At 32.4% G+C, this 24,989-nt stretch overlaps 2 protein-coding genes across 5 annotated transcripts; both read left to right on the top strand.

The window, feature by feature from the left end:
* The first annotated feature begins 5,212 nt into the window (after window positions 1-5,212).
* On the top strand, window positions 5,213-13,768 carry LOC133671316 (probable CoA ligase CCL8). 2 transcript variants are annotated; one of them, XM_062092040.1, is made up of 17 exons: window positions 5,213-5,600; window positions 5,860-6,029; window positions 6,342-6,515; window positions 7,014-7,176; window positions 7,341-7,429; window positions 8,152-8,223; window positions 8,369-8,419; window positions 8,539-8,646; window positions 9,220-9,318; window positions 9,562-9,654; window positions 9,740-9,817; window positions 9,902-10,003; window positions 10,871-10,961; window positions 11,941-12,014; window positions 12,172-12,351; window positions 13,018-13,071; window positions 13,174-13,768. In XM_062092040.1, exons 1-17 carry the CDS (start codon window positions 5,423-5,425, stop codon window positions 13,213-13,215), a joined length of 1,818 nt encoding a protein of 605 aa, XP_061948024.1. In that variant the 5' UTR covers window positions 5,213-5,422; the 3' UTR covers window positions 13,216-13,768. The 2 variants fall into 2 exon arrangements, with proteins under 2 accessions (XP_061948024.1, XP_061948031.1); XM_062092047.1 differs by lacking the exon at window positions 5,213-5,600 and adding an exon at window positions 5,672-5,720.
* Window positions 13,769-17,589: 3,821 nt separating this feature from the next.
* On the top strand, window positions 17,590-24,278 carry LOC133671332 (3-isopropylmalate dehydrogenase, chloroplastic-like). Of its 3 annotated transcripts, none has more exons than XM_062092066.1 (12): window positions 17,590-17,932; window positions 18,544-18,673; window positions 18,766-18,877; window positions 19,611-19,686; window positions 19,780-19,868; window positions 20,840-20,926; window positions 22,456-22,572; window positions 22,704-22,811; window positions 22,974-23,027; window positions 23,284-23,436; window positions 23,730-23,813; window positions 23,917-24,278. In XM_062092066.1, exons 1-11 carry the CDS (start codon window positions 17,710-17,712, stop codon window positions 23,802-23,804), a joined length of 1,224 nt encoding a protein of 407 aa, XP_061948050.1. In that variant the 5' UTR covers window positions 17,590-17,709; the 3' UTR covers window positions 23,805-23,813; window positions 23,917-24,278. The 3 variants fall into 3 exon arrangements, with proteins under 3 accessions (XP_061948050.1, XP_061948042.1, XP_061948060.1); XM_062092058.1 differs by having other exon boundaries at window positions 23,888-24,278; XM_062092076.1 differs by having other exon boundaries at window positions 23,874-24,278.
* Window positions 24,279-24,989: the final 711 nt, after the last annotated feature.

Raw genomic sequence — 24,989 nt, 5'->3', positions numbered from 1 at the left:
TGTCAAAGAAACAATATTTGGGTATACCGAGCACCATTTTGTTGAATTTAAGTTTTTTTTTTTTCCAGCTTGATAGCTAACTCGAGTAGTGTGTTCCGAGTTTGGAGGTGCATACTATGTGTTTGATAAAGCGCCCCACTGAAAATTGAGCATAATGAAGTATTTTGGGTTTTTTTATTTATATATTTGATTTTTGTTAGCTGGTTTCAAGTTGGATGATATTTACACGAAAATGGAAAGCAAAGAAGACGAGGAGTACAAGTAGGTGCAGTTGGTGGATCCTCGAGCAAGGAATATCAGCCACAGTGTTACGTGCACCGAGTGTGGAGTCAGTCCATTGAAGATTCTCAAGCAGATATTGCAATTTTCCCTGTGAAGGTATAAACATTATCATGGATGATGTCCCCATTAAAATGTCATTGTTCTAATGCTGCTTTTAAATTTATACATTTCGTTTCAATGTTTTGGTTCTAAACTTTTTTTTTACAATAACTTGGATATTTGGACCAGCTTGCACATACCTTGATTAATTTCACGGACCCTGAAGTTAACAACCATGTAAACTTGTAATAACCCTAAAGTTTGTAAAACTCGAACTAGTAATCTCTAAGAAGAAAACCCAGAGCATGATTAATTTAACTACACCTTCTATATTTTAATTTTGAATTGTGGGGCAGGGAGTATATATTGAAGGGCCGGTATGGGTTTAGACCTTATTTTGAGACGTCTAAGCTGGCTTTTAATGATTTTGATTGTTGACTACATGCTACTTTACAAGCTCTTAATTTATCAAAAGAAATCATTGCTTGTGTTTAGTTAAGAGCTTTTGCTTCAAGAGATTCTAATGATTGTTTGTATGTAGTAATACAAGCTTTTGTTGATCACCGCAAAGGATGCTCACTATATGCAGAGAAATGAGAAATCCTCAAACAAAGGATTCTCAAGCAGATATTCAATGTTTGAGCATTATCAGCCACAGTGTTAGGTGTAGAAAGTTTAGATGCCATTCCTCTTGGTGGAGAAGGTGGACCGGTCGATGATAATACTTGTTTTTCCCATTGACTGGTTGCTTTTGTACTTGGCTCGGTACTTTGATGGGTAATAGTGTTAGCTTGAAATGAATTGAAACATTATTATACGTGACATTATTTGTTATAATTATATATTTATTATAAATAAAAATTTAATTTATCTTTAATGTTCATGTAATAGTAGATTAATGAATCTAATATTTGATTTATGAATCTAAAATAAAGATAAAGTTCATGGGACAAAAACAATTTGCAAAGAAAATTATAAAGTTATTATAATTATAAGATTCTTATTTTATCATAGTGTTATTTCTAAAATGTTCCTAATCGATACTTTTTTAAATATTAAAAATTCATTAAAGTCATAGAGACTAGTACATATTATATTTTTTTTTTATGAAAAAAAAAGTTATTCTCATAAGGTGAGATATAATGGATACCTAGAACTAATACATAAGTGCTTGTTATAATATATTTTCACTGAACTGACCCATATGAAAATTTCATATGGCGATATCACATGTGTCTATGAATAGACTCACGTGACTTGATTGAAAATAATTTTATAAATTAAGCACTAGAATGTATTTAATTCATAGATTATAATTCTAGTCCTAAAAAAATTAAGTAGGGACTTGATTGATTAAATTTCTAAAATTATCCTTAAAAAATATATAAATATTATTTAAGGGGAAAATATATTTTTCATTTATAGAGTTTTTAGGATTTCTTTTAAATATAAAGCTATGCCTTTTATTTTTTAAAAGATTGTATGTTAGACAGAAATTCTACGTAAATCATAAAATAAAAAGCTAACATTCTAGACACAACAATCACTCTCTCCTAAATAAGAATTTAACATATTTCTTATTGGTAGTTCGCGTGGATTACCATTGAATGCTGAATAATTAGACGACTTGTGGTTTGCGACAACCCAACATTTGATTGAAAATAATTAATTAAGTGTGATTTGATTGAAAATAATTTTAGAAATCAAACACTAGAATGTATTTAATTCATAGATTATAATTCTAGTCCTAGAACAATGAAGTAAGAACTTGATTGATTAAATTTTTAAAATTATTCTTAAATAATATATAAATATTATTTAAGGGGAAAATATATTTTTTCATTTATAGGGGTTTTAGGATTTCTTATAAATATAAAGTTATGCCTTTTATTTTTTAAAAGGTTATTTGTTAGATTAGAAATCCCATGTAAGTCACAAAATAAAGATCTAATATTCTAGGCATAACAATCACTCTATTCTAAATAAGGATTTAAGATATTTTTCATTAGTAGTTTATGTGGATTACCATTAAAGGCTAAACAATTAGATGGCTTATGATTTGCGAGAACCCAACATTTAAAAAATTATTTAAAATTAGAGAATATAAGATCTTCAGGTACTAAATTTCTAAATAACTCTTGATCTGTTCAATGAGATCTTAGAAATTTATAAATTATTTTATTTTATTATTTTCGCTGTATTAATAATATTCAAGAACCAACAATAAATGAAGGGAATGCTGATCAACTTGGGACCGGTTGATGATAAGGCGTGTTTTTCCCCGTGACTGGTTGTTTAGTAGTACCAAATATATATATTCGAAGGAAGCTTGATTGTGCATACAAATTTCTGTCATATTCACTCTGGCATGCCTGCTGTGCTGATATCAGCCTTATTATTCGATTTATTCGGTTCACATTCTTTGTACTGGTACTTTATTTGTAAGCTATAAATGTCACATTCAACACATGTGAATCAAACGGGTTCCCATGGCTGCTAAATCTCAAAACTTTAATATATATTTGGAACCAGTTAAGTTACGTGTGTAATTATTTTGTTTGCGAAAAAAATAGTTGTTGGTAGTAGCTATATAGCTAGCTGCCAAGTGCCTATTTAATAATGAAGTTGAGGTGCTGAAAAAGAGAAGAAGATTGAATTTGAAACACGATAATAATGAGGACTGAATTGTATTTAACAAGTTAGGAGATAGAAATGAAGGGAAAAAGAAGAAGAAAGGGATATCGAGTGTGTTTGGTATTGCGGTAGCGGTTGTGGTTGTGATTTGAAAAAAGTTGTTTTATAAAAAGTACTTTTAGTTGAGGTTGGTTTGAAAAAAATTGGTGTTTGGTTAAAATTATGGTTGAAATTGAGATTGAAGAAAAAGTAGTTTAATTTGTTTGGTTAAAAATGCTTTTGAAATTGAGGTTATAAAATAATTTAAAAAAATATATATTAATATTGATGATTTTAAATTTAAATATTGTAAAATTAATTACTCCTATTACATCATGAAATAAAAAATACTTTATAAAAAATACTTTTTATTATTTCATTAAACTATTTATAATTCCATTACGTACAAAATTCATCCGATAAAAATTGCGGTTTTCATAATTTTTTTAGCGTAGATAAATATTATCAGGTATAAAATTGATATTACAGTACGAGTGAATTTAATTAATTCATTTTATACTAGTGTTTTTTTTAAATACAAATGTTAAACAAATTTATTTGGCTGAAAAAAAAAAAAAGAATTTTTCTGTTCACATGCTCCACTGTTCAGTGAACAGTGGAGGCATGATACACTGTTCAATGAACAGTGTATCATGCTACACTGTTTGAACAGTGTATCATGGTTGTTCTCCAAGAGCCGCGCAAAAAAGCAGCATTTTTCTGCTTTCAAATTGCCTGCGTTTCGCACACAATTTGTTGTGGGACCCATACACAGTGAACAACTTTTTTTCCTTAACCAAACACTGAGCCAGTGCGTTTTTGAAGAAACACAACCTCTACCTCGTTGCCAAACGGGCTCATCAACAATAAACCACAACATCTGAACCACAGTTATTAAATCTGGGTCGGCTTGACTGGACTGGTTTGAGTTTGTCAAAAGACTGGCCGGTGCAATGACCTAGTCAAACCCGGGAGAGACCTGATTTTTTTTTCAAATATGGTTTTTCTTTTACCTTTTTTTTCATATTTTTTTAGTTGGTTATTAATATTTTTTAAAGTTCACTATATAAATATTAGAAAAATATTTTATTTTTTCAATGTGGGATTTGAAGCTCTTTTGTATATATACTTTATGTTCCCATAAAAAAATTATGTTTTTCAATGTGAGATAAAAAAATTTTGGTTTAAATACTTCAACTTAAAAGGATAACATAATATCTTTTCAATGTAGGATATGAAGCTTTTTAGTATGTATATTCTATGTTTCCAAGAAAAAGTTATTTTTTTAGTATGGAATTTGAAGCCTTTTATTACACATACTCTATGTGCATAAGAAAAAAGTTATGTTTTTTTAATGTGGGATAAAAACAAATTTTAAAATATTCTTTTAAACTTTATTATTTACAACATGTATAGTCTATATTCACATGAATTTTTTTTTCATATGAAATATTTAAATTTTAAATATTTTTTTTAATTTTTCTGGGGTGTATAAAAAAATACAAATATCAAAATGTCTCTACCTAAAACCGCTTGTCTTTTACATTTGAAAGTATTTTGATTATTTTATAGCTTATAAATATATTTAATCAACTAAATATCTTTAAACAAATTTATAATATCTAATACACTTATGAATGAAAAGACAAAAACAAAATATCTCTTATTTAAAAACAAACAAATTTTTACGTGAAGAGCTAAAATGAAATTTGATGATATTGAATCTCATAAAAACACGTGTGGGATAAATTTTAAAATCAATTTTAACATGAATTGATTCAAAAATACTCTTAATTAATAAGAGAATAATTAATTCTTGTTTTTTAAATTTAAAAGAAAAATAAAGCACAATACAAGATTAAAAAAATATTTCTTCCCATGCTTTTAAAGAAAAAAAACCATTGACACATTTGTTAACAAATGTGAGGGGATACAATGCATCTTACCCTGTCTTTTTATTACATTTGTTATAATTTATTTGTAAAAAAATAAAAATGAGTGAAATTTTATGATATTTGTTTATTAGTTTGAATATTCAGGTTAATTTGTACTTATTTTAATTAATTTTATAAATTTTAAAATTAATTATATAAACATCATTATTTTAAAAATTTTATGATATTTAATCCCATATAGACACATGTTTGAGAAATTTTAAAATCAATTTTAACATGAATTGATTCAAAAATACTCTTAAACGATAGAACTGAATTAAAATGATGAATCCTGACTGTAATGGCGGCGCATCAAGAACACCGTCAACCACCGACCTGAACCCGCGCGGCCTTAAAAAACAGCACTTAGGATTTGACTTCCTACAAAACGAAAACCACAAAAAAACATAACACAACCAAAGCTTATTACAACAACATAACTGTAGAGTAGTTTTCAGACACATCAAATTAATTTTAACCACTCCATCACCTAAATGCACGCCGTCTCATTTATAGCTCTGTCCAAATATTTGAAGATCATCAACTACCCTTCCTCTCTTTATTACTCTACTCATCTTCTATGCCGCGACCCTCTCTACCCCTCGTCTCTCTCTCCCCTCCCACATCGCACCTTTTGCTTCTCTTCTTCTTCTCCTTCTCGTTCTTTCTCGTGTACGTATCTCTTTGTATTTTGTTTTCGCCCGCTTTTTGTTTGATGAAACTCCTAGCTCATGATACTGTTTAGTTTGTTTTATTGGATGACTGGTGTGATCATTGCTTTGATGGATCAATGTAGGATATCAATTGTGCCCGTCAATTATGTTCTCTCAAGAATCCTGCATGTGATTACATGATACTGAAATGAATTTTTTATTTTGTGGTAGATGAAGTTCAAATTAAGGTAACGTTTTCGTTGCTGTTTGTTTTGCAGCGTCGCATCCCGGTACGCTTATGGAGGTCGTCAAGAAAGTTTATAGGCAAGGGACTGCAGCTGCTGATAGCATTGCTATCAGAGCGGAACATAAAAGTTACAGTTACAAACAACTCATCTCTTCTGCGTGGGAGATATCCGACCTGTTATGTAACAGTGGCTTAGAAACCGTGAGTAGATATTAACCTTTCGATTTACCTTTTTAAAAAAAAACAAAAAAAAAATTGTACAGGAAACAGCTTATTCTGTGAGTTTGTGATATATGGTTTGAATTTGAGGCTTTCTGAAATGGGATCAATGAACGAAATGTTTTTCTTAAACTGGCGCAACAACTTTGGCTATGAGGCTGTGTGTAATGATATTGAGAGTTTATAATGCTGGTACTCCTGCTGCATGCATCTTTCTATCTCCGTCACTTGGTTAAAGTTGTGTATTGTATATTCAGAAATCGGAGACCTGAAACATGAAAATCTGTCCTGTAGGTTGATGGTGTTGGAGGATGTAAACATCTTGGTGGAGCTCGAATCGGAATCGTGGCTAAACCTTCAGCAGAGTTTGTTGCTGGGATACTAGCAACTTGGTTTAGTGGAGGTGTTGCAGTTCCACTAGCACTCAGCTACCCAGAGACTGAGCTCTTACATGTGATGAATGATGCTGTATGCCCCTGGATTGAATTCTATATTTCAGTTTCTCTTCTCATTTTTTGTGAAGTTACTTTATTGTCTTAAGATCAGCAGTGTTCTTTCTAAGGTGGACTTGATTTTGATATTTGAACTTTTAGATGTCCATTTGAAAAATCAGAATTTTCGTTGTGAATTACATTAAATCTGTATCCAGCTCCCTATGTGTTACCTCTGTTCAAAATCTAATTGTGTGCTTATCCTTCAAACAATACATTCGTGCAGTTTTTATACAGTTCATCCTTATGATTTCTTCCCCTTAAAAAGATGTCATGACTTCGGTCATGAATGGGCTTTTCTCTGTAAGTTCCATAATGTCGTACAACAACAGTGGAATTTGTGGCATGTGCGGGTAAAAACCAGTGTGCTGAAATAGTTTTTGCTTCATGCTCTCCTGCACAAAGTTCATTAACATCTTTATTTTTTCTGTGCACCAATTATCATGGATCTCTTATTTATATTTGGTGTTTATAGGAGATATCTATGGTACTTAGCACTGAAGATCATCAGGAGTTGATGCAAAATGTTGCTGCTAAATGTGCTGCTCAATTCTCTCTCATTCCATCTGTTCACAGAAATTCTTCACATGAAAGTGTACATGATCATTCACAAGTTGAAGAAATAGCTTTAGAAAAAGGTTATAATTCTTCTTTTCTTGAGAAATTTTGAGAACTCAATTAAGATTGGACAGTTCACTGTTTTGCTTTTTTTTTTTACCCCATAAAGTTACATTTTGCAGTAGCGTTGCATATAGATGCCAACTTATTTTTCCAATGAACTCTGTGCTCTTTGTTGATATAGGTGACGATCCAGCATTAATTATCTACACAAGTGGAACTACAGGGAAACCTAAAGGCGCAGTTCACACACACAAAAGCATCACTGCACAGGCATGTATTTGAATGTCCCATACCTCTTGGTTTCAGGCATCCCATCCTGAAATAGTACCCCTGATCTTGAACATTATCAGATATTGCTTCTCTTTAATGATTGTGAAGTTGACTGGTGTAGAACCACCAAAAATAACACAAATCAAGAGAACCAGTTCACTGGGAGAAAACTCAATTTATCTTGATTATCAATATTTAACGTTAAAAGTGAATGTCTAGTTAGTGTGCATATTTATAGACACCAAACAAAATAAAAATAAGAAATCCCAATAATAGTAGGAAAACCTTATAGATAGTCCTAATTCCATAAGAAAGCTAAAATACTGAAATTAAACTCGATATGTGTTTCTAAAATATGTAGTCCTATAAATTCAATTTTGCAGCCCCACATCAGGTTCTCGTATCATAGATATGGTGTATGTGCAAATTACAAGTTAATGATGTCAGTTGTCAACGTTGAGCTGTAGAAGAATACTTGATGTCTTGTGAATCTCTTAAGATGGATTGTGGACAGACATTCTAGAGATTGATTGTTATTGCTAACCAAAAAGTTGTAGTATTATGTGATGCGTACTTCAAGGATTAGTATGTGTGAGAGCTGATACGTCATAATGATGATAAGACATGTAAATTGTGTAGTATTTTCCTTCTTAAGTTCAGTTTAGCTCTTATTTAATGTTTGATTTTGGTGCTGACTTTGTGCAATTTTGGCTCAATTGCAGGTTCAAACTTTGGCAGAAGCTTGGGAATACTCATCCACCGATCAATTTCTCAATTGTTTACCGCTACATCATATCCATCAAATTGCAGTTATCTAGTTTGCTATTTCGCTTTCCAATTGATATGGTTTGAGCATTGCTTCTTGCTAATGCTATTATTTTCTTCTATGGTTGATATGAATATTTTACATGAAATTGATCCTTAACTTATAATTTACATGTTCATGGATTTTTCAATTCTCTATTTGCCCCTATCTATGCAGGCTCCACGGTAATTTTTTATTTTATTTTTTTGTTCCTGTACAATGCACATACATATTGCTTTTGAACCATTATAGTACATTTGGTAATATTGGTTTTGTTGTAATATATCTAATCATGTTGTTGAAGGTTGAGTTTATGCCAAAATTTAGTGTGAGGGGAATCTGGCAAAGATGGCGTGAATCTTATCCTCCTAATGGGAGTAAGGCTGATGATGCTATAACGGTGTTCACTGGGGTAAGTTTCCTGTTTGCATTAAGCATGCATATATTAGACTCTTTTTTTTTAACTTACTGAACTATTTCTGTTTTATTTATTTATTTAATCTTGCATGCTTTTACTGAATAGTGAACATGGTGCACTGTCTTAGATCACGGTTGCTAGTTTCTGTACTCACAACTGGTCATTTGGTTTTATGTTCTTTAATTTCCTGGCCTGAAAAATTGTTATTGGGTAGCAGATTGGCTAAGGTCGTCTCTGTGCTGCTTTTAAGTAAATTTTGGGCATTGATGTCATTATTAGTGAGAAGGAGGCATATTATTTGGCTTATGCTTATAACATGGAACTAGTCATCTTAGAGTGCAAAGAAAAAAACTTAAATAGTTTTTTTTCCTTTCTCCTGGGCTTAGGCCCCTATTCCAATAAAAAAAAAAGGAAAAGAAAAACTTGATAAAATTAGCGAATAGTGCAGTTGATTTTCTCCTACTGGGTATGTATGTATTTATGTATGCAATTTAGGATAACTACAATTGTACACATGAAATTCCAGTGTTAGGTTTTATTACAGATTTGTGAATTTGTAACTTATAGGTTCCAACAATATACTCTCGACTGATTCAAGGTTATGGAGCAATGGACTCAGATCAACAGGCAGCTTCTGCCTCTGCTGCAAGACAGTTGCGGCTGATGGTAAGTACCCTGGAAAATCTAGTGTTTCTTATTTTCATTTAAAATGCATAGGAACGAGTTGCTGGAGAGTAGACCCTTGGTTAATTGATCTTGACTGGAATTTACCTGACTACTTGTTCTACTTATAGCATTTTAGATTGTTGGATTCTCTAAATGTACAACTGTTCCTGCCAATCCCATTAGTTTTTGTTTATCAAACAAAACTATGATCACAAGATAAAATCCTTAATTCCTTTTTTCCAGATGTCTGGCTCCTCTGCTCTCCCGCTTCCTGTCATGCAAGAATGGGAAGCCATCACTGGTCATCGCCTTTTGGAAAGATATGGCATGACTGAGGTAAGTGGTCTGTTTATTATTACAAAGTGCACAGCATATTAGTTTTACAATATTCTCATTTGTGGTAGTGGTTTTGTTGTCTTAGTTTGTCATGGCAATATCAAATCCCTTAAGAGGTGTGCGGAAGGCAGGGACTGTGGGTAAACCATTTCCTGGGGTGCAGGTTTGTATGCTAAGAAATGGTTTTTTTTTTTTCATATCCTTCAGTCCTTTTCCTCAGCAACATCTTCTTTTGTACTTTTTTTAGGTCAAAATTGCAGAAGATCAGAATGAAAATGATACAACAGGCGTGGGTGAGCTCTGCATCAGAAGTCCTTCCATGTTTAAGGAATATTGGAAACTTCCTCAGGTGCTGCCTGTCTTCTTTTCATGTTATTCTTCCCTTAGTGGCTATCCCCAATTTCATTTTCTTTTTTCAACATATTTTTCTATTCAGGACAATATGGACGAGTTATGCTATTATTATAGCTAAACCTGTTTTATATTTTCAAAGATGCCTGCAATGTGAAGTTCCGTATACTTATTTCTCAACCTTTCTAATCAAGAAAGATGCTGTATCTTCTCTGAATATGGAATTGAAAAAACATAGCTGATAGAAATTATTTCATGTTGAATTACTTGTCTCCTTGCAGATGTAGAGATTTTGTATGGCATTTAAGAATTCAACTGTCCAAGCTTCATTTAGTCATTCTGCAGAAGCCTTGACCAAGTCAAGCTCAAATTGTCTCCTGAATCTTAGAGTTTCATTAGCTTCATTTCAGAGTTCAACCATACCATAGAAATGTTCAACACTCATAAATGAATTTCTGTACTGTTCTTGCTGTTTCCATGATTGTAGATGTGGCACTAAATATTTTGTCTGTATAAATGTGATCCTAATTTCACAGATGCAAGCCATATAATTAGTCCTGCTTTCGTTCAACTTATGATGTTGATTTACATCATTTGACTGCTTATAAACTGGCTTAGATAACTAGATTATGCTCTTCATGTTCAATTCCATTTCTTTTAATGTTTTGGGCAGGAATATCTTTTACAAGAAACGCTCATTTTTTAAAAACTTTTTCTTATGGTATTACTTTATAGTGCATATTATGATTATTGGAGTTTTATGCTATATTAGTGTCTAATGATTGATAAAAATCGAACATTTAGAGCAATGGAGTTGTAATTAGATTTTAACCAACTAGTTTGCTAATTTGTGATTATCCTGCAGGTAACTGAGGATTCATTTACTGATGATGGCTTCTTCAGGACTGGGGATGCTGGTAAAATAGATGAAGATGGTTACTACATCATTTTGGGACGTAAGGAGATTTAAATTCCTATATACATTGACGCTTACCAATGTTTTCCTTTTCCTCTTCTTTTTCCTTTATTTGCACAAGATGAACACTTTTATCCCTTTTTAATGCTGCATATTTTACATGGCACAGTTTGACTGTTCTTACAATATGCAATGCCTAACATGGTCATTATTTGGTACTGGTGCTTGGTTCCTATCTGAATGGCTGGTCTTCAATTTTCTTTCTTTTGTCCTCAGCCAATTTGGATATGCTTTTCAGCTGTAGATAAATTACAGGGTTCGGTTCCATTTCTTTCTTCTCATTCTAAGTTGTCCCTCAATCCATTGAAAATGGCCATAAAATTTATGATTAACTAACAATTGATTTCTATGTCGGCAGTCCACTAATACCAGATATATTACTAATTATATCTCCAAACTATTATATTAACAAAGTTATAGTGCCCCTTCCCACATGCATGTGTGGATATATGTTATAGTTCTATAGCGAAGACGCCAGCTTCTGCTGTTGAATTTCATGTAGTTCTTTTCTAGAGCTTCATCTTCTCCACATATCCTTCGTTTACTAATCAATATTTGCTTCTAGACAACTCTAAGACAGTGATCTGCCTGTTAATGGTTTTGAAAGGTCATGTGCTGCCCTCAAACATGTATTAGAAGAGTAGCATGCAATTTTAAGAGTGTGTGCAACAGTTCTTTCTTCCCTCTTGCTGATATAAACTTTAGCATTACTGTCTCCACTAGCGATGGTTTTGGGAGGGATTGTCAAATTGGAGAGAGTCTTCTTAGCAATATTTGTCTATGTATCATTTGTTTTGTTAGTTACTCCCTGATGTCATTGAGGAAGCTGCTATTTTGTTGATTGTGTGCCATAAACATTGAAAAACGAGTTTGCACCACAATGGCTTAGAATATAAGACAGACTTATACTGCTCCTGTCCTTTCAAGTGAAGCTCATAAGGCTTTAATGTTTCATACAGGTACAAGTGCAGATATCATGAAAGTTGGGGGATACAAATTATCTGCATTAGAAATTGAATCGGCACTTTTGGAGGTAATTAGTTTTCATCATCTATTTTGATTCTTTGGACGTAAACAGACTCTACTGTAGATCATTCTGTCTCTCAATTGTTTTATGCATAGAGAAGAAATATACAATATGTTCTAAGAAGGGGGAAATTTTGTAACCACAAATTCCTTTTGTTATACAGCACCCAGTTGTTGCAGAATGTTGCGTTTTGGGTTTGCCTGACAAAACCTATGGAGATGCTGTGTGTGCTATAATTGTGCCAGGGGAAGCAGCAAAGAGAAAACAAGAGTCATCATCAAAGCCTGCTATAAGCTTGGAAGAACTACGCGAGTGGGCTAAAGACAAACTTGCACCATACAAGGTATTGCAACAGACATCTTTCATTTCTCACGTTTCCAAGGAAATATTTGGAGTTTCAATTTGTTGGAGAAATTCTCTCTTTGGTCATGGCCGCAATATGTGGGTCTTTATTTGGAATGATGAAAAACTGAAATCTCACTAGTTTTCAAGCTTGTTGAATTATTTAACTGGTGGTCAGTAAGGCTGCATTTGGAACCTCAATAAAGCTTAAGAGAGCTTATTTATGCATCATTGGGCTCGCTAGAAGTCACTACCAAGTGCTTATTATCTTCCATGACTCGAAGCCTGACCAGAAGCTTAGTTTAGAAGAGCTTCATTAACCTATTCTGACATGTCAAAAGCTGTAAGCTTCAATGCTGTTCTCAGCATATGCTGGACAAACACAGCCAGTGCTCTTTTATCCTTCTATTAAAGCTTTAGATTTTCCAAACAATCTTTTTTCTTCTTTTTCCTCTTGAAATCCAGGTCGTTCAATATCAGTATTCTTTTCAGGTTTCCAGTTATCTTAGTTTTACTGTTGTTGCTCTCTCATGGTCGAGCATCAAGAAGAACTTGTTCTTGATGAGTTCATATATCCATGTAGCTCTTTGTATAATTCATCAAATGCTGAAAACAATATTTGACCTTTCCCAACTCATAACTAACATTTTCTCTTGCATTTTTCCAGCTACCTACTCGATTGTTTCTGTGGGAGTCACTGCCTCGTAATGCTATGGGAAAGGTGCATTTCTTTCATACTGTTCCTAGACATTTTGCCCATATGCTTCCCCACACAAGTGAGTTTTTTCGCGCATCTGATTACCACCTTTTCTTGTCAATTTAGGTAAACAAAAAGGAGTTGAAGAAAGTTCTTGCGGCTGAATAATAAATTTGCTTGTTGTAAGGCCAAAGCATGAGATGTATGGAGCATTCCACACATATCTATATAGAGTTAGACTGAAAAATGCAAACATCTGTCGTTGCAACACAGATGAGACTAAAAATAAAACATAAGGCAATCAATTGTTCAAGCTATTGCATTGCATCTGTTGCTGGTAGTTTATATGATGGAGGTCGGGTTAGTGAGCAATTATGCTATATGCTATTCTACCTTCTGTAGAGCCAAAATCTCCCCAAGAACCTGTGTCTGGATGATATTCAATAATCTATCAATATAATATCCGATCTATTTACTACAGCAGCTATAACATGGATATCAGATGTCGTTTTAATTCATTTAAACTTTATCTACAATTAATTAAAATGCTACAGTAGGTTTTGCAGGTAGATGTGTTGGCTCACAGTTGCTATTTACATTTTGCTTTTCTTAAGCGACATCTTTAAACCAAATTAATTATGTATCATTCGAGATTAAATTTTTGTGATTTTAAGAACATATTCTTTCTATTGATATGATATATTTAGAGAAGTTTGATAAATTTTATTGTGCAGATTACCAAAATTAAAACTCAAGCGAAGAGAACACACACACACACACACTCATCTATTCATGTGAAACTTAATTTACAAGCTAGAGCTAAGTCAATATTGTTGGAAAGAGAATCTTTGAACAGTCCCACCTTGCCTTGGGTATCAACTAGCAACCCCTTCCTCAATCAAAGTCTCTAGCAGTGGACTCTACGTACATGCCGTGCTAAGAAAGAAGGCTGACATCTTTGCTTATAAGCTGGTGCAGCAACAGTGCTTGGTACCCTTTCTCTATATAAGCATAACACTCACTAGATCTTGTGTGAGCGTGACATTCACATAGGCAAAACGCAAAATACACTTGCTGGGATATATATAGCGAGGGACATGCATGATTTTGGGGGTCTAGAGAGAGATTGCAAAGTTATTTTTTATGTAACATTTGATTTGGTTTTGCGATGGTGGTATTGTTGCAATGCACTTTGGCACAAATGTGGGAGACGACATGGGTTAGTCCGTTCCACGACAAGATACATCATCTGAGCTCTAGGTTTGTTTTTTAAAAGTTACCAGTTTGAGTTCCATAAATTTCAGTGTTATTGGAAACTTACATGATCGTTAATTTTAGAATTTATGAGATTAGTTAAGATGCACGCAAGCTGGTTTGGATACTCATTAATTAAAAAAAAAAACTTCATGACCGGGGATATCCTATGTAAGACGACTTCCGTCTACTACTGCCCTCCTCTCTCTTTTCTTCACCCACACATGTTCATGGTGATATTTAATGTCGAAGGTTTAATTTATCTTTCAGCTTTCAATTTCACCTCCAACATCCACGATAATTTCCGAGTTTCAAAACGATATTTCAATGCACGAACAACTTCGAACTTTACTGAAGGCATAATTACTACTTAGCTTTACTCATAGCTTGATTGATGATGGCTACTATTATTTGTACGATTGGCCAGCATTGTTAGTTTCAACAAAAGTTAGCTATTACTGTTTTGTTTTGTTTTGTTAGGCACCTTAGGGTTTTGAAGTAGTTTTTAAATATTATTATACATTTTTATTTGAATTTTAATAATTATTTTTTTAATTATTCTGTATATATGAAAATAATAATACTCATAATAAATTATTAATGAAATTCAATTCAAATTGTTTTTCTATTCTTAAAATTTTTAAATAGATTTTAAATATGATTTTATCACTTATTTTTTAAAGTTTTTTAATTACAATATTATTTTGATATATTTTGTTAACTTATTTTAATAATTATATGATATTTATTTTTAACAGAATCAATGATTCTAGTTAAGAAAAAACTTGTATTTGTTAAGATAAATAAGAAATATATTAGTAAAAGAATTTATTTTGATGAATTTATTCTCTTTCAAAATGACTATTTTTGGATTTATTATCAATGTTAAAGAATTCTCTAAGACTTGTATATATTGTTTTTACATTTAAAAAAATTATGGACCTAGTAACATAACTCCAGCATACAAACTAACTAATGTGAATATATATAGACTTTTAGTTATTGTTTTAATTAATTCTCGTTTCATTAAATTCATTAGCTTATTGTAAGTTGTACTAATTATTTTGGCATCATTATGGGTTTTCCCCGTTATTAGTTAATTAATTAACAATATATTAAAGGGTGTGATTAAATAATTATATCTACATATATAAAATATTATTTATTGAAATAGTGTTGTGTTTTTTTTTAGTTTTTTTTTTAATTTCACTCTTCAACAACTTAATTTATTTTCTTCCTGTTGGGTTATATATTGATCTCATGAATTTTGTTTTGTTTTTTCCTTCTTGATTTCAACCTTCAACATTATATCCGTTGGAAATAAAGTTTCATAGTTTTTTGATTTATTTTTTAAGAATTTATCTCAATCTCATCATTTAGGTCGCAGATTTAACAGACTAAATTGGACTGACTCGAGAAGTTTTTTCGTATATCTTTTTCGCAATTTGATTTTGGCTTTTTTTTGTTTAGTTTTTATTTTTAATTTTATCATTTAATATTAGATTATTTTTTATAATTGTGTCTTCTAATTTTTTTTCAATTTTGTTTTGTTGGGCTATGTAGTCTCATGGATTTCATTTTTTCCATCATTTTAAACACTCAAAATTAAATAAATTAGAAGTAGGGTTTCTTGATTTTTTTGATTTGTTTTCTATAAATTTGTCATGATTTCATGACTTATATCGCGAGTTTAACAGAATAACCATAGTTGGTTCGTGTCATTTTTTCCTTTTTTCTAATTAATTTTTTATATTTCATTCTTTAACATTGAGTTAGTTGAAATTTAGGCTTCATAATTTTTTTATTTATTTTCTATGAGGTTATGGTTACACCCATAAGAAACTATGAGAACAAGGGTGTCAAGGCGTGCGCTGCATCGAATGGTAGGTTTTCTTCCTTAATTGAAGGGTTATGGAATTAATCATAAAATTATGATTTTAAAAGAGTCGCCACCTAATATCACGGTGACTAAAAAATTTAATGGTCTACGAGAGTCTGAGTAAAGAAACTAGTTGTGCAAAGAAAAGATACATCACCCTAATACACCCTACCTATAGCAAGCTACATTATTGATTGATAATTTTTTTTATATCATGTTTCTATTTGATAATCTCATTTAAAGTTCAAGACATATTTTTCTTCATAAGAAAATCTTTATTTTATCAGGCTACATTATAATTAATTTTATATCCCCAAATAATAAAGTTTATAACTAATATATAATATTTATTGTTATTAATTTTTATAATTTAATATTAAAAATATATATTATAAAGTTCATATCCACAAATTAATATTAGCATTCATATCCTGAATACTAGACTAGGCAAGTCAACTAATTTAAGTATCTTTTCATTGCTATGAAAAAAACCGACTATATATATTTTTTTCTTTTGGCAATAAAGCTTATCAGTGGTGGTGCTTTATTTCAATTTTCAAGTCATTTGATACGGAGTGTGAGTTTTATATACAGAATATATAATTATTGGAAGAATTTTTTTTTTTAATAAATCAACTTGATTTGATCAAATTAACTAAAATCTAGTAAATATTTAAATATTAAAGTTTAAACAAAAAAAAAAAAACAAATTTAAGTGAAAATAGCAGGTCGTAGTTTAGCGCAACAACACTAATATCGCAACTCAATTTTTGTAATTGGTTTACTATATAATTTGGTATCCAATTACTTCAATTTTTGTACTCGAATCATGTATCATGCTTGCAACTCCAGTCCGAGCCACCAACAGGCGCGGTCAAGCTTATAAGATTGGATGGGCTTGTGAAGACTAATCTATGCCGGAAATCGTCTTCTTGCTCAGGGACACGACGGTTCTCCGTGGACGGACCGGACCTCGATTAGCAGGACAAATCCAATCTCCCACTCGCTTCAAGTTTACCAACCATCATGGATTCCACAGACACATCAATGGATCATGGCTCTTTCTAAGCTTCAATTTGAGACAGAAAATTTGGTTCTTATAATTTGTAAAGATTTACTATTTATCCAATAATTTCATATCCTCACAAGATTTTTGTGTTTGATTTGTGTTAAGAAAGAGAGAGAAATTATCGATTGAAAAAGGAGAAGATCAAATATGCTTTTATTTATTTATTGTTTAATTTAATATAAATGGGGTTAAGAGAATTATTTATTATATTTTTTTATTTCAAAATACAATAAATAATATTTTTTTATTTTTTTAATTTATTTTTAACATATAAATATTATAATAATAAAAAAATAAAAAATTTTAAATTCTTTTGAAAACATTTCTATGAAAAAAAAACAAGCGGGTTCTTTACTTCCCCGGGATCACGATTTCTTTTCCAGCCGACCCAAAGGCAAAACAAAACCCTCCTGCTTCTCTTCCACTACAGTAGCGTCGTTGCTTCCTCTTTCACTGTCCAATGATTGCTTCTGCTTCCTCTATGCAGATTAATGCGCTGCATCCAATCAAACCCATGTTCCTTCTTAAACCTGCCTCCCTGAGACCAAGCAGAATCAGGTGCGCCGCTGCCACCACCAAGCCATCCAAACGCTACTCCATCACTCTTCTCCCTGGCGATGGCATTGGTCCCGAAGTCATCTCTGTCGCCAAAAACGTACTCAACCTTGCTGGGTCTCTTGAAGGTTAACACCTGCTAGCCCGCGCCTCGACTTTCTGTTTGAAGAAAATTGAAACTTTAATCTTAATTAATTCACCATTATGTACACTTTTATTAATGTACTTATTGGGTTAAAGGAGTCATCAATGCAGATTTTTCCTGTCATTTCTTTATATATTGAGATTTATAGCACTTTTTAATGGCCTGTTGGATATTATGCTTAGTTGGGTTTCAACTGGTTGCTAGTTGAATCAGTGGTTGATTATTAGTCTTAAAGTAGCCCATCAGATGTTCATTGCTTCTTAAAGAGATTGGATTTTCAAGTTCAATGTCTATGTGTATGTATCGGGTTTCTGATAAAATGAAGTAGAAGAAAAGAGATAAAAATTAAAGTTTGATGTCTATGTCTGTGTGGATCGGCTTGCTGATAAAATGAAGTTGAAGAACAGAGATTAAATGTAAAGAAATGTGTTGTTATTAGGGTTATTTGAGACTGGTAAGTTATTTTTTTACACGTCTTAACCAGGTTAGTCTTGATTGTTTGTTTTCTTTTTTATCCTACTGTTTTTAACAGAAGATTTTGATAGGCCATGGTTTAGGGTTTTCCCTAATTAACTGTTTTATTGCATATTTCAGGGATTGAATTTAACTTTCAAGAAATGCCTATGGGTGGATCTGCTTTGGATCTGGTTGGAGTTCCATTGCCGGACGAAACCCTTTTGGCAGCGAAGAAATCTGACGCAGTTCTTCTTGGAGCCATTGGAGGGTGCTTATCTCTTTTTAAATTATCTCTTTTCGCTTTCATTTCTCTCATTGTTGTTAAATTATTGCTTTGCTTTGTTATGTGTTGGCTTGAAGGTACAAATGGGATCAAAATGAAAAACATCTGAAGCCAGAGACTGGATTGCTTCAGCTTAGAGAAGGTCTTGAGGTCTTTGCGAATTTGAGGCCAGCAACTGTTTTGCCACAGGTAGCATTTTATTAGATATGATTTTAATTTACTTTTTTTTTTTGCTTCGTATTACACTGGCATGTTTGTGATTCTATCACTTCCAAGTGAAGCATGTTTAAGTTCTTGTCTTCTGCATGTGGTCTTAAGGGCATAACTAATATTTCCTATAAAAAAACAGGCTTTTGATTTACAGAATTCATTGATGGTAGCTGGCTTGTTTCGGAAATAAATATACGAAAAGTGTTTGTTTGCTTGTTTGTCCCTTTTGCCTTCTTTGTGGGTGAGAGATCTTACAGTAATCTGGAGTGCGATGTAGTTTTGTAAAAAGGAGGCTAGGCACATCAATATATGAAGTGGAAGCATGCTTCATTGTTAAATAACCACTCTTTCAAGGTCTTTAATGTATGTGATCAGTCTTGTCTCCAGAAAAGATAATCTTTGGCACCAGTCATTTTGTTTTATAAATTTTACTAGAATATCAGATGATAAAAGTCCTCCTTTTCTTTCTAAACCCTTTTTTGGATGATTAAGAGTTAATCTGCAACTTCATATCTGGGGAATGAATTCATGCCTTACTGGATGTGAAACATTTGAGAAAAAATCAAGACTGGCTTACCTTTAGGCCCCTTGTAACTGTCTAATGTTGCTTTTGTTATCAAAGAAAAATGGAATTAATGGATAGCTATGAGAGGTGGTATTGTATGCCTGACCCCATTTAGAATCTGACACTGTATCTTGTGCTTTCTTTCAGCTAGTGGATGCTTCAACTTTAAAGAAAGAGGTTGCTGAAGGTGTTGATGTAATGGTTGTAAGAGAGCTTACTGGAGGTCAGTGCTCTTTGAACTTAATCAGAATCACACAGATTGGCTCTTTATCATTTTGTCTAGTAAACATGCAACTTATTTTGTTGTTGGAAATAGGTATTTATTTTGGGAAGCCAAGGGGTTTTGGCACCAATGAAGATGGTGAAGAGATAGGCTTCAATACCGAGGTGTATGCTACATACGAGGTAGATTTCTGATACACTTCTCTTACTGGTAAAGTTAATTAATGCCTGGTTTTCTATCCCATTTTTAAGCCCATACATAAGGATTTACTATTTACTTTCATGTTTTTCCTTTTCCTTTTGCTGAATTTTTCAATTTTCAGGCTGTAGATCATGACATTTGGGTAACAGTTTAGTTAATACCAACTAGACCTGATATATTTAATGATGCTTATGTCAAATTGTAAATAGCTATGATTTTTCCAATCTGTAACTCCATTGCCTAAAATCTATTTATTGATGATTTTTTTTTCTCCTAAGCATTTTTGAGTTGATCTGCGCAAAGATATCAGATCATCATTTCACATTGGGAAACTAAGAGGTTGCGAACTGATGTCTCTGGTATCTGAAATGTTAAAAAGGCTAGTTGTGGTGGCACTTCCAACTTAAGTTCAATTTACAAATAAGGTTGAGGGGCATTGATAGTAACAGTCTTTTCATACTTTAATTGAAAAGTCTGTGTTATGTGATGTGCATCTACTTTCCTTTTTATTAGTAAATGAAACAAAGATTTGAAATACATTTTGCTCGGGCCTGGCATGTATACAATGCAGTTCATCATTTAGGTCCCTTTGAAAGGTTTTTGTTTTATAGGTGCCCTTGTATTAATATTAAGATAGAAATACATGACATATGTATGTATACAGGCATGCACACATGTATGTATGTATGCACATATTATGTATGTGCTTGCTCAATCTACTGGCAAGATGCGATGTCTGGATTTATCCACCTAATTTGTTGAACTGATGGTATGTCAAGCCGCTACATCAATAAGATTTGAATCTCCCTTTTTTTTTTCCCCTTTCAGAGTGAATTCTTGCCTCATAAATAATATCATTTGTTGAAAGTTGATACCTCTTTCTTATTGTCCAGCAGCTTCTTCTGAATTTTGCATAAATGATTGGCTAATATGAAAAACAATCTTGAACCAGGTTGATCGTATTGCACGTGTTGCATTTGAGACTGCTAGGAAGCGACATGGAAAACTTTGCTCAGTTGACAAAGCAAATGTCTTGGAGGTATGTGACAGTCTGCTGTTTTCTTCTTTTATATATATATATTTTAATTCATCTTGGGTACTGAAATTTGGTGCAACACATGGGACTTGAAAACTTTGGCTATCGTTTTATGTTCTAAGCAAATTGCAACTTTTTTGGAGCCAAATCAATATCTCTGTTTGCAAACCACAAGTGTGTTTGCTTTCATAGAAAATGAACCAACCCCCCCCCCCCCCCCCAATCACTTCCCAGTTAGCTTTGGGCTGTTAAATCTATTAGTTATCAAGAAGTTAGTTGGAGAAATCTCGTTTTTCTAAGCATAAAATGACGGGCGTTGGTATCAGTTAGTGACCCAACCAAGAGTGAAGATAACAGGTTTGTTATAAGTCAAAACATTTAAAAGATCAACAGGGTTTGGTAAAAGCAAAAACTTTCAAAGACCAAGAACATCATAACCATAATAAGACTTCCAAAATATTTAATTTTTATTCATCCAAGTATCATTTACTAAAAGGCTATTATAATTATTTATATAGGAAAACTAGAAAACCCTAATAATTCTGAATAGAAAAAATAAAATAGGAAAACTAAATAGAAAAATTATTTTCTTGAAATAGGACAAAATAAAATTCCTAAAGTGAATAAGAAGATATTAAAATAACCAAGGTAAATTTTTATTTTTCCATAAAAGCTCATGCATCAGTTGGCCGACACATCTTTAGAGCAGTTCCTTTGTTTCTTTTATCAATTTTTTTATCAATTTTTTTTTTATTGGCTTGGCTCTTGTTTGGAATGAGGTATTGGGGCATACGCTAGAATCTCAACTCTGCTTTGAAAAATCATGGAGGTCAATGCTTTTGCCAAAGTATGGTTATGATTGCAATGCAGTCTCAAGCACATTGTAGTTAATGGTCATCATGTAGTATCCTATTCGTGCGCGGGCGCTATGTCTAGATGATTATTATATCCTGAAATTATTGTTTAGGGAGCTCGGAAAAACTTCTATGAATCTAGTTTGATGTTTGATTCTTAAACCAATATGATTGTCGCCAAAGTTCAATGACCTACTTCATGAAATGGTTGTCATATCCATCGATACTACTTTGGGTTACTTATTACAATTTCCAGCTTACAAGTCTGGGTTAGTTGTTATAATTTCCAGTTACAAGACTTAAACTTTTGGCATTTTACTCTTATTTCAGACATTTATGGAATTTTTATTACCTTTATTGGTTTAGCAAAGCATGCACCAAATTTTTTTATTTATAATGTTATGCTCATGCAACCTGTTTTCAAAGTGTTGCTTTTGCTGTTAATCATCTTTATTATTTTTGTAAAAACAAAATTTTGAGTCGACCTGACACATTTTTGGCACAGATGATGTTTGTATTTGGAACTATGGTATAGTAATTTGCAATATCCTATTTGGCACTAATCAGTGAATTGGAATTGCATCTTCTTTTTCAACTGGAATGTTCATCTCTGTAGTTAACAAGCAAAAATATGCTACAAACAGTAGTTAATGTGCCATTGTTTCAAAAAAAATTTAGGCATCAATGTTTTGGAGAAAACGAGTGATCGCTATAGCGGCAGAATATCCTGATGTTGAGCTTTCACACATGTATGTTGATAATGCCGCAATGCAGCTTGTCCGCAATCCAAAACAGGTTTTCCTTTAGAACCAACTGGCATTAACTCTCTGCACTTTCATTTGATGCTCTTTGAACAAGGTTGGAAAGTAAAGCTGTTGAACTGATGATAATTGGCAGCCTTACAATGTTTGACAATGACATTGCAGTTTGACACAATAGTGACGAACAACATATTTGGCGATATACTATCTGATGAGGCTTCAATGATTACTGGAAGTATTGGGATGCTTCCATCTGCTAGTCTTGGTTCATCAGTATGGAAAATCACTTAAATCTTCTTTTTAATTAATCCAAAGTTTTGGTCGCATTCTAAAGAATTTATTGCAGTGCCTTTCAGTTCCCTTTCTGAAGAAATTTTAGTGTTCCTTTTACATGACAAAACATTAAACCTAATTTTTATTTGGAAAATGGCACAGGGACCTGGACTTTTTGAACCAATACATGGTTCTGCTCCTGACATTGCTAACCAGGTTGAGTTCATTCTTCTCTTTAATAATACATCTTGCTATTATTCAAGTACTTTATGCTAAAAGAAAATTGTGAATTTGCTTTTGCAACCCTTATGAGTTGAAGTTTAAATGCTGAGTTTATTTATATCAATTTTTTTTTTTAAAGCAAGAAAACAAGAGGAAATAGAAAAAGAGAAATGAAGAAAAGAAAGAAAAGTAAGAATTGATAGAAGGTGAACGTAACTCTTAATTTGGAGTGTTCTGGTCTAATATGTAGGATAAGGCCAACCCATTGGCAACTGTTCTGAGTGCTGCAATGCTTTTGAAGTATGGTCTGGGGGAAGAAAATGCTGCCAAGAGAATTGAGAATGCAGTCTTGGATACCCTGAATAAGGGTTTTCGAACTGGTGATATTTACTCAGCTGGAAATGTATGTGCCTTCATCTCCATTCCATTGCTTTTATTGTGTAACTGGGGGTTTGTTTACTGATAATTAACTAGAAATGCAACTGATTTCAAGTTTAACACCCTCACAACAAAAATGGCTGAGGTGCCTATTTTCAACAAAAGCTGCTGCTGATATTAATTATAGGAAAATTTTAATCATGACAAGTTCTTTCGACCTTGGCCCCTAAAAAGTTCCTAAGAAATGCATTTTTATGATTACAATATATATTTAGGACCTTCTTTTCTGATTTATTATAACGGGTAACTTTTATACAGAAATTAGTAGGATGCAAGGAAATGGGTGAAGAGGTGCTGAAATCAGTAGACTCCCAAGTTGCTGCTGCTGTTTGAATTAAATCGGTTAGCGCCACTGATACTTGTTCTTGACGTTTTCCTCGTATTGTGATTGATTTTAAGCAGTAACACTTGTGCAGTAATTGGGAAAACATGCTTCGATTTGTAGGCTCTCAGGTATGTGCAGCTATTTGAACTGGAACCAGGTTAGAACCAAATAAGAGCTCTCAGCATGGTCACATCATCATTTGTTATCCAAGAGTATATCTAGGCTCCAAATAACATGATGCTATTTCCAAAGTTTCTGTTTGGTTTGCAAACTGCATCATTTTTATCCCTTTGCCAAGCTAAACCATTAACTCGAGAGGAAAATAGATATGAGGTCAAGACAGCATGACATGGCATGCCATGTTAGGTCGTCTCCCATTGAGATATTTTTTACATCTTGATTGAGGTTTGTTGTGACATGAATATCATTATTTATGGAAAAATTAAGTAAAAATCTAAAAGGCATGGGATGTTTACTGTTGAGCTGACATTGTTCATACACTCACAAGCACCGTGGACATACTATGTATTTTTCAACAATTCATTTTGGTTCTTAAATTTTTATTTTATATGATTTAATTGTTTACGACTGCATTCTTAGTCAAGGGTGAAGTTGAAAGAAAGGGAACTAAAATGAAAAATACACTTTTGTCTTCTATCTTTAAAAATAACGCAATATATACAATTTAGGTCCCTTTAAATTTTAAAAAATCCATTTTGATATATAAATTCATTTGTGTTATCTTTCCGTTTCTGTTAGAAAGGAGAGGGGGAGTCGTCGTTCACTCAACTTTTGGCCACCAAGATGAGTTTTCTATTGTTAAGAAATACTTAGTTTGCACACAAAAAACTGTGTTCTTTATGAAATCATAGAAGAAATGATAGTTGGCTTGATTTCTAGTTCTAGCAATATATAGAGAAAATTTTTATTTTTTTTTCTTATCATTCTTTTGCTACTAATACCGCTTAATTTGAATATTTATAAATAAATTTATAGAAAATTTCATTTTTTTTTTCCAAAACATGTATACAAGTCAACCATATCTCTTCAATGTTAATTTCCTTATTTAATTATTTATAAATAAATTTATAGAAAATTTCACTTTTCTTTTTTCTTTTCCCAAAACATGTATACAAGGTAACCAAACCTCTTCAATGTTAATTTCCTTATTTAATTATTTATAAATAAATTTA

Source organism: Populus nigra, chromosome 1 (genome assembly GCF_951802175.1).
Source record: "Populus nigra chromosome 1, ddPopNigr1.1, whole genome shotgun sequence".
NCBI lineage: Eukaryota > Viridiplantae > Streptophyta > Magnoliopsida > Malpighiales > Salicaceae > Populus > Populus nigra.
This window is presented reverse-complemented; position numbering and strand designations above follow the sequence as displayed.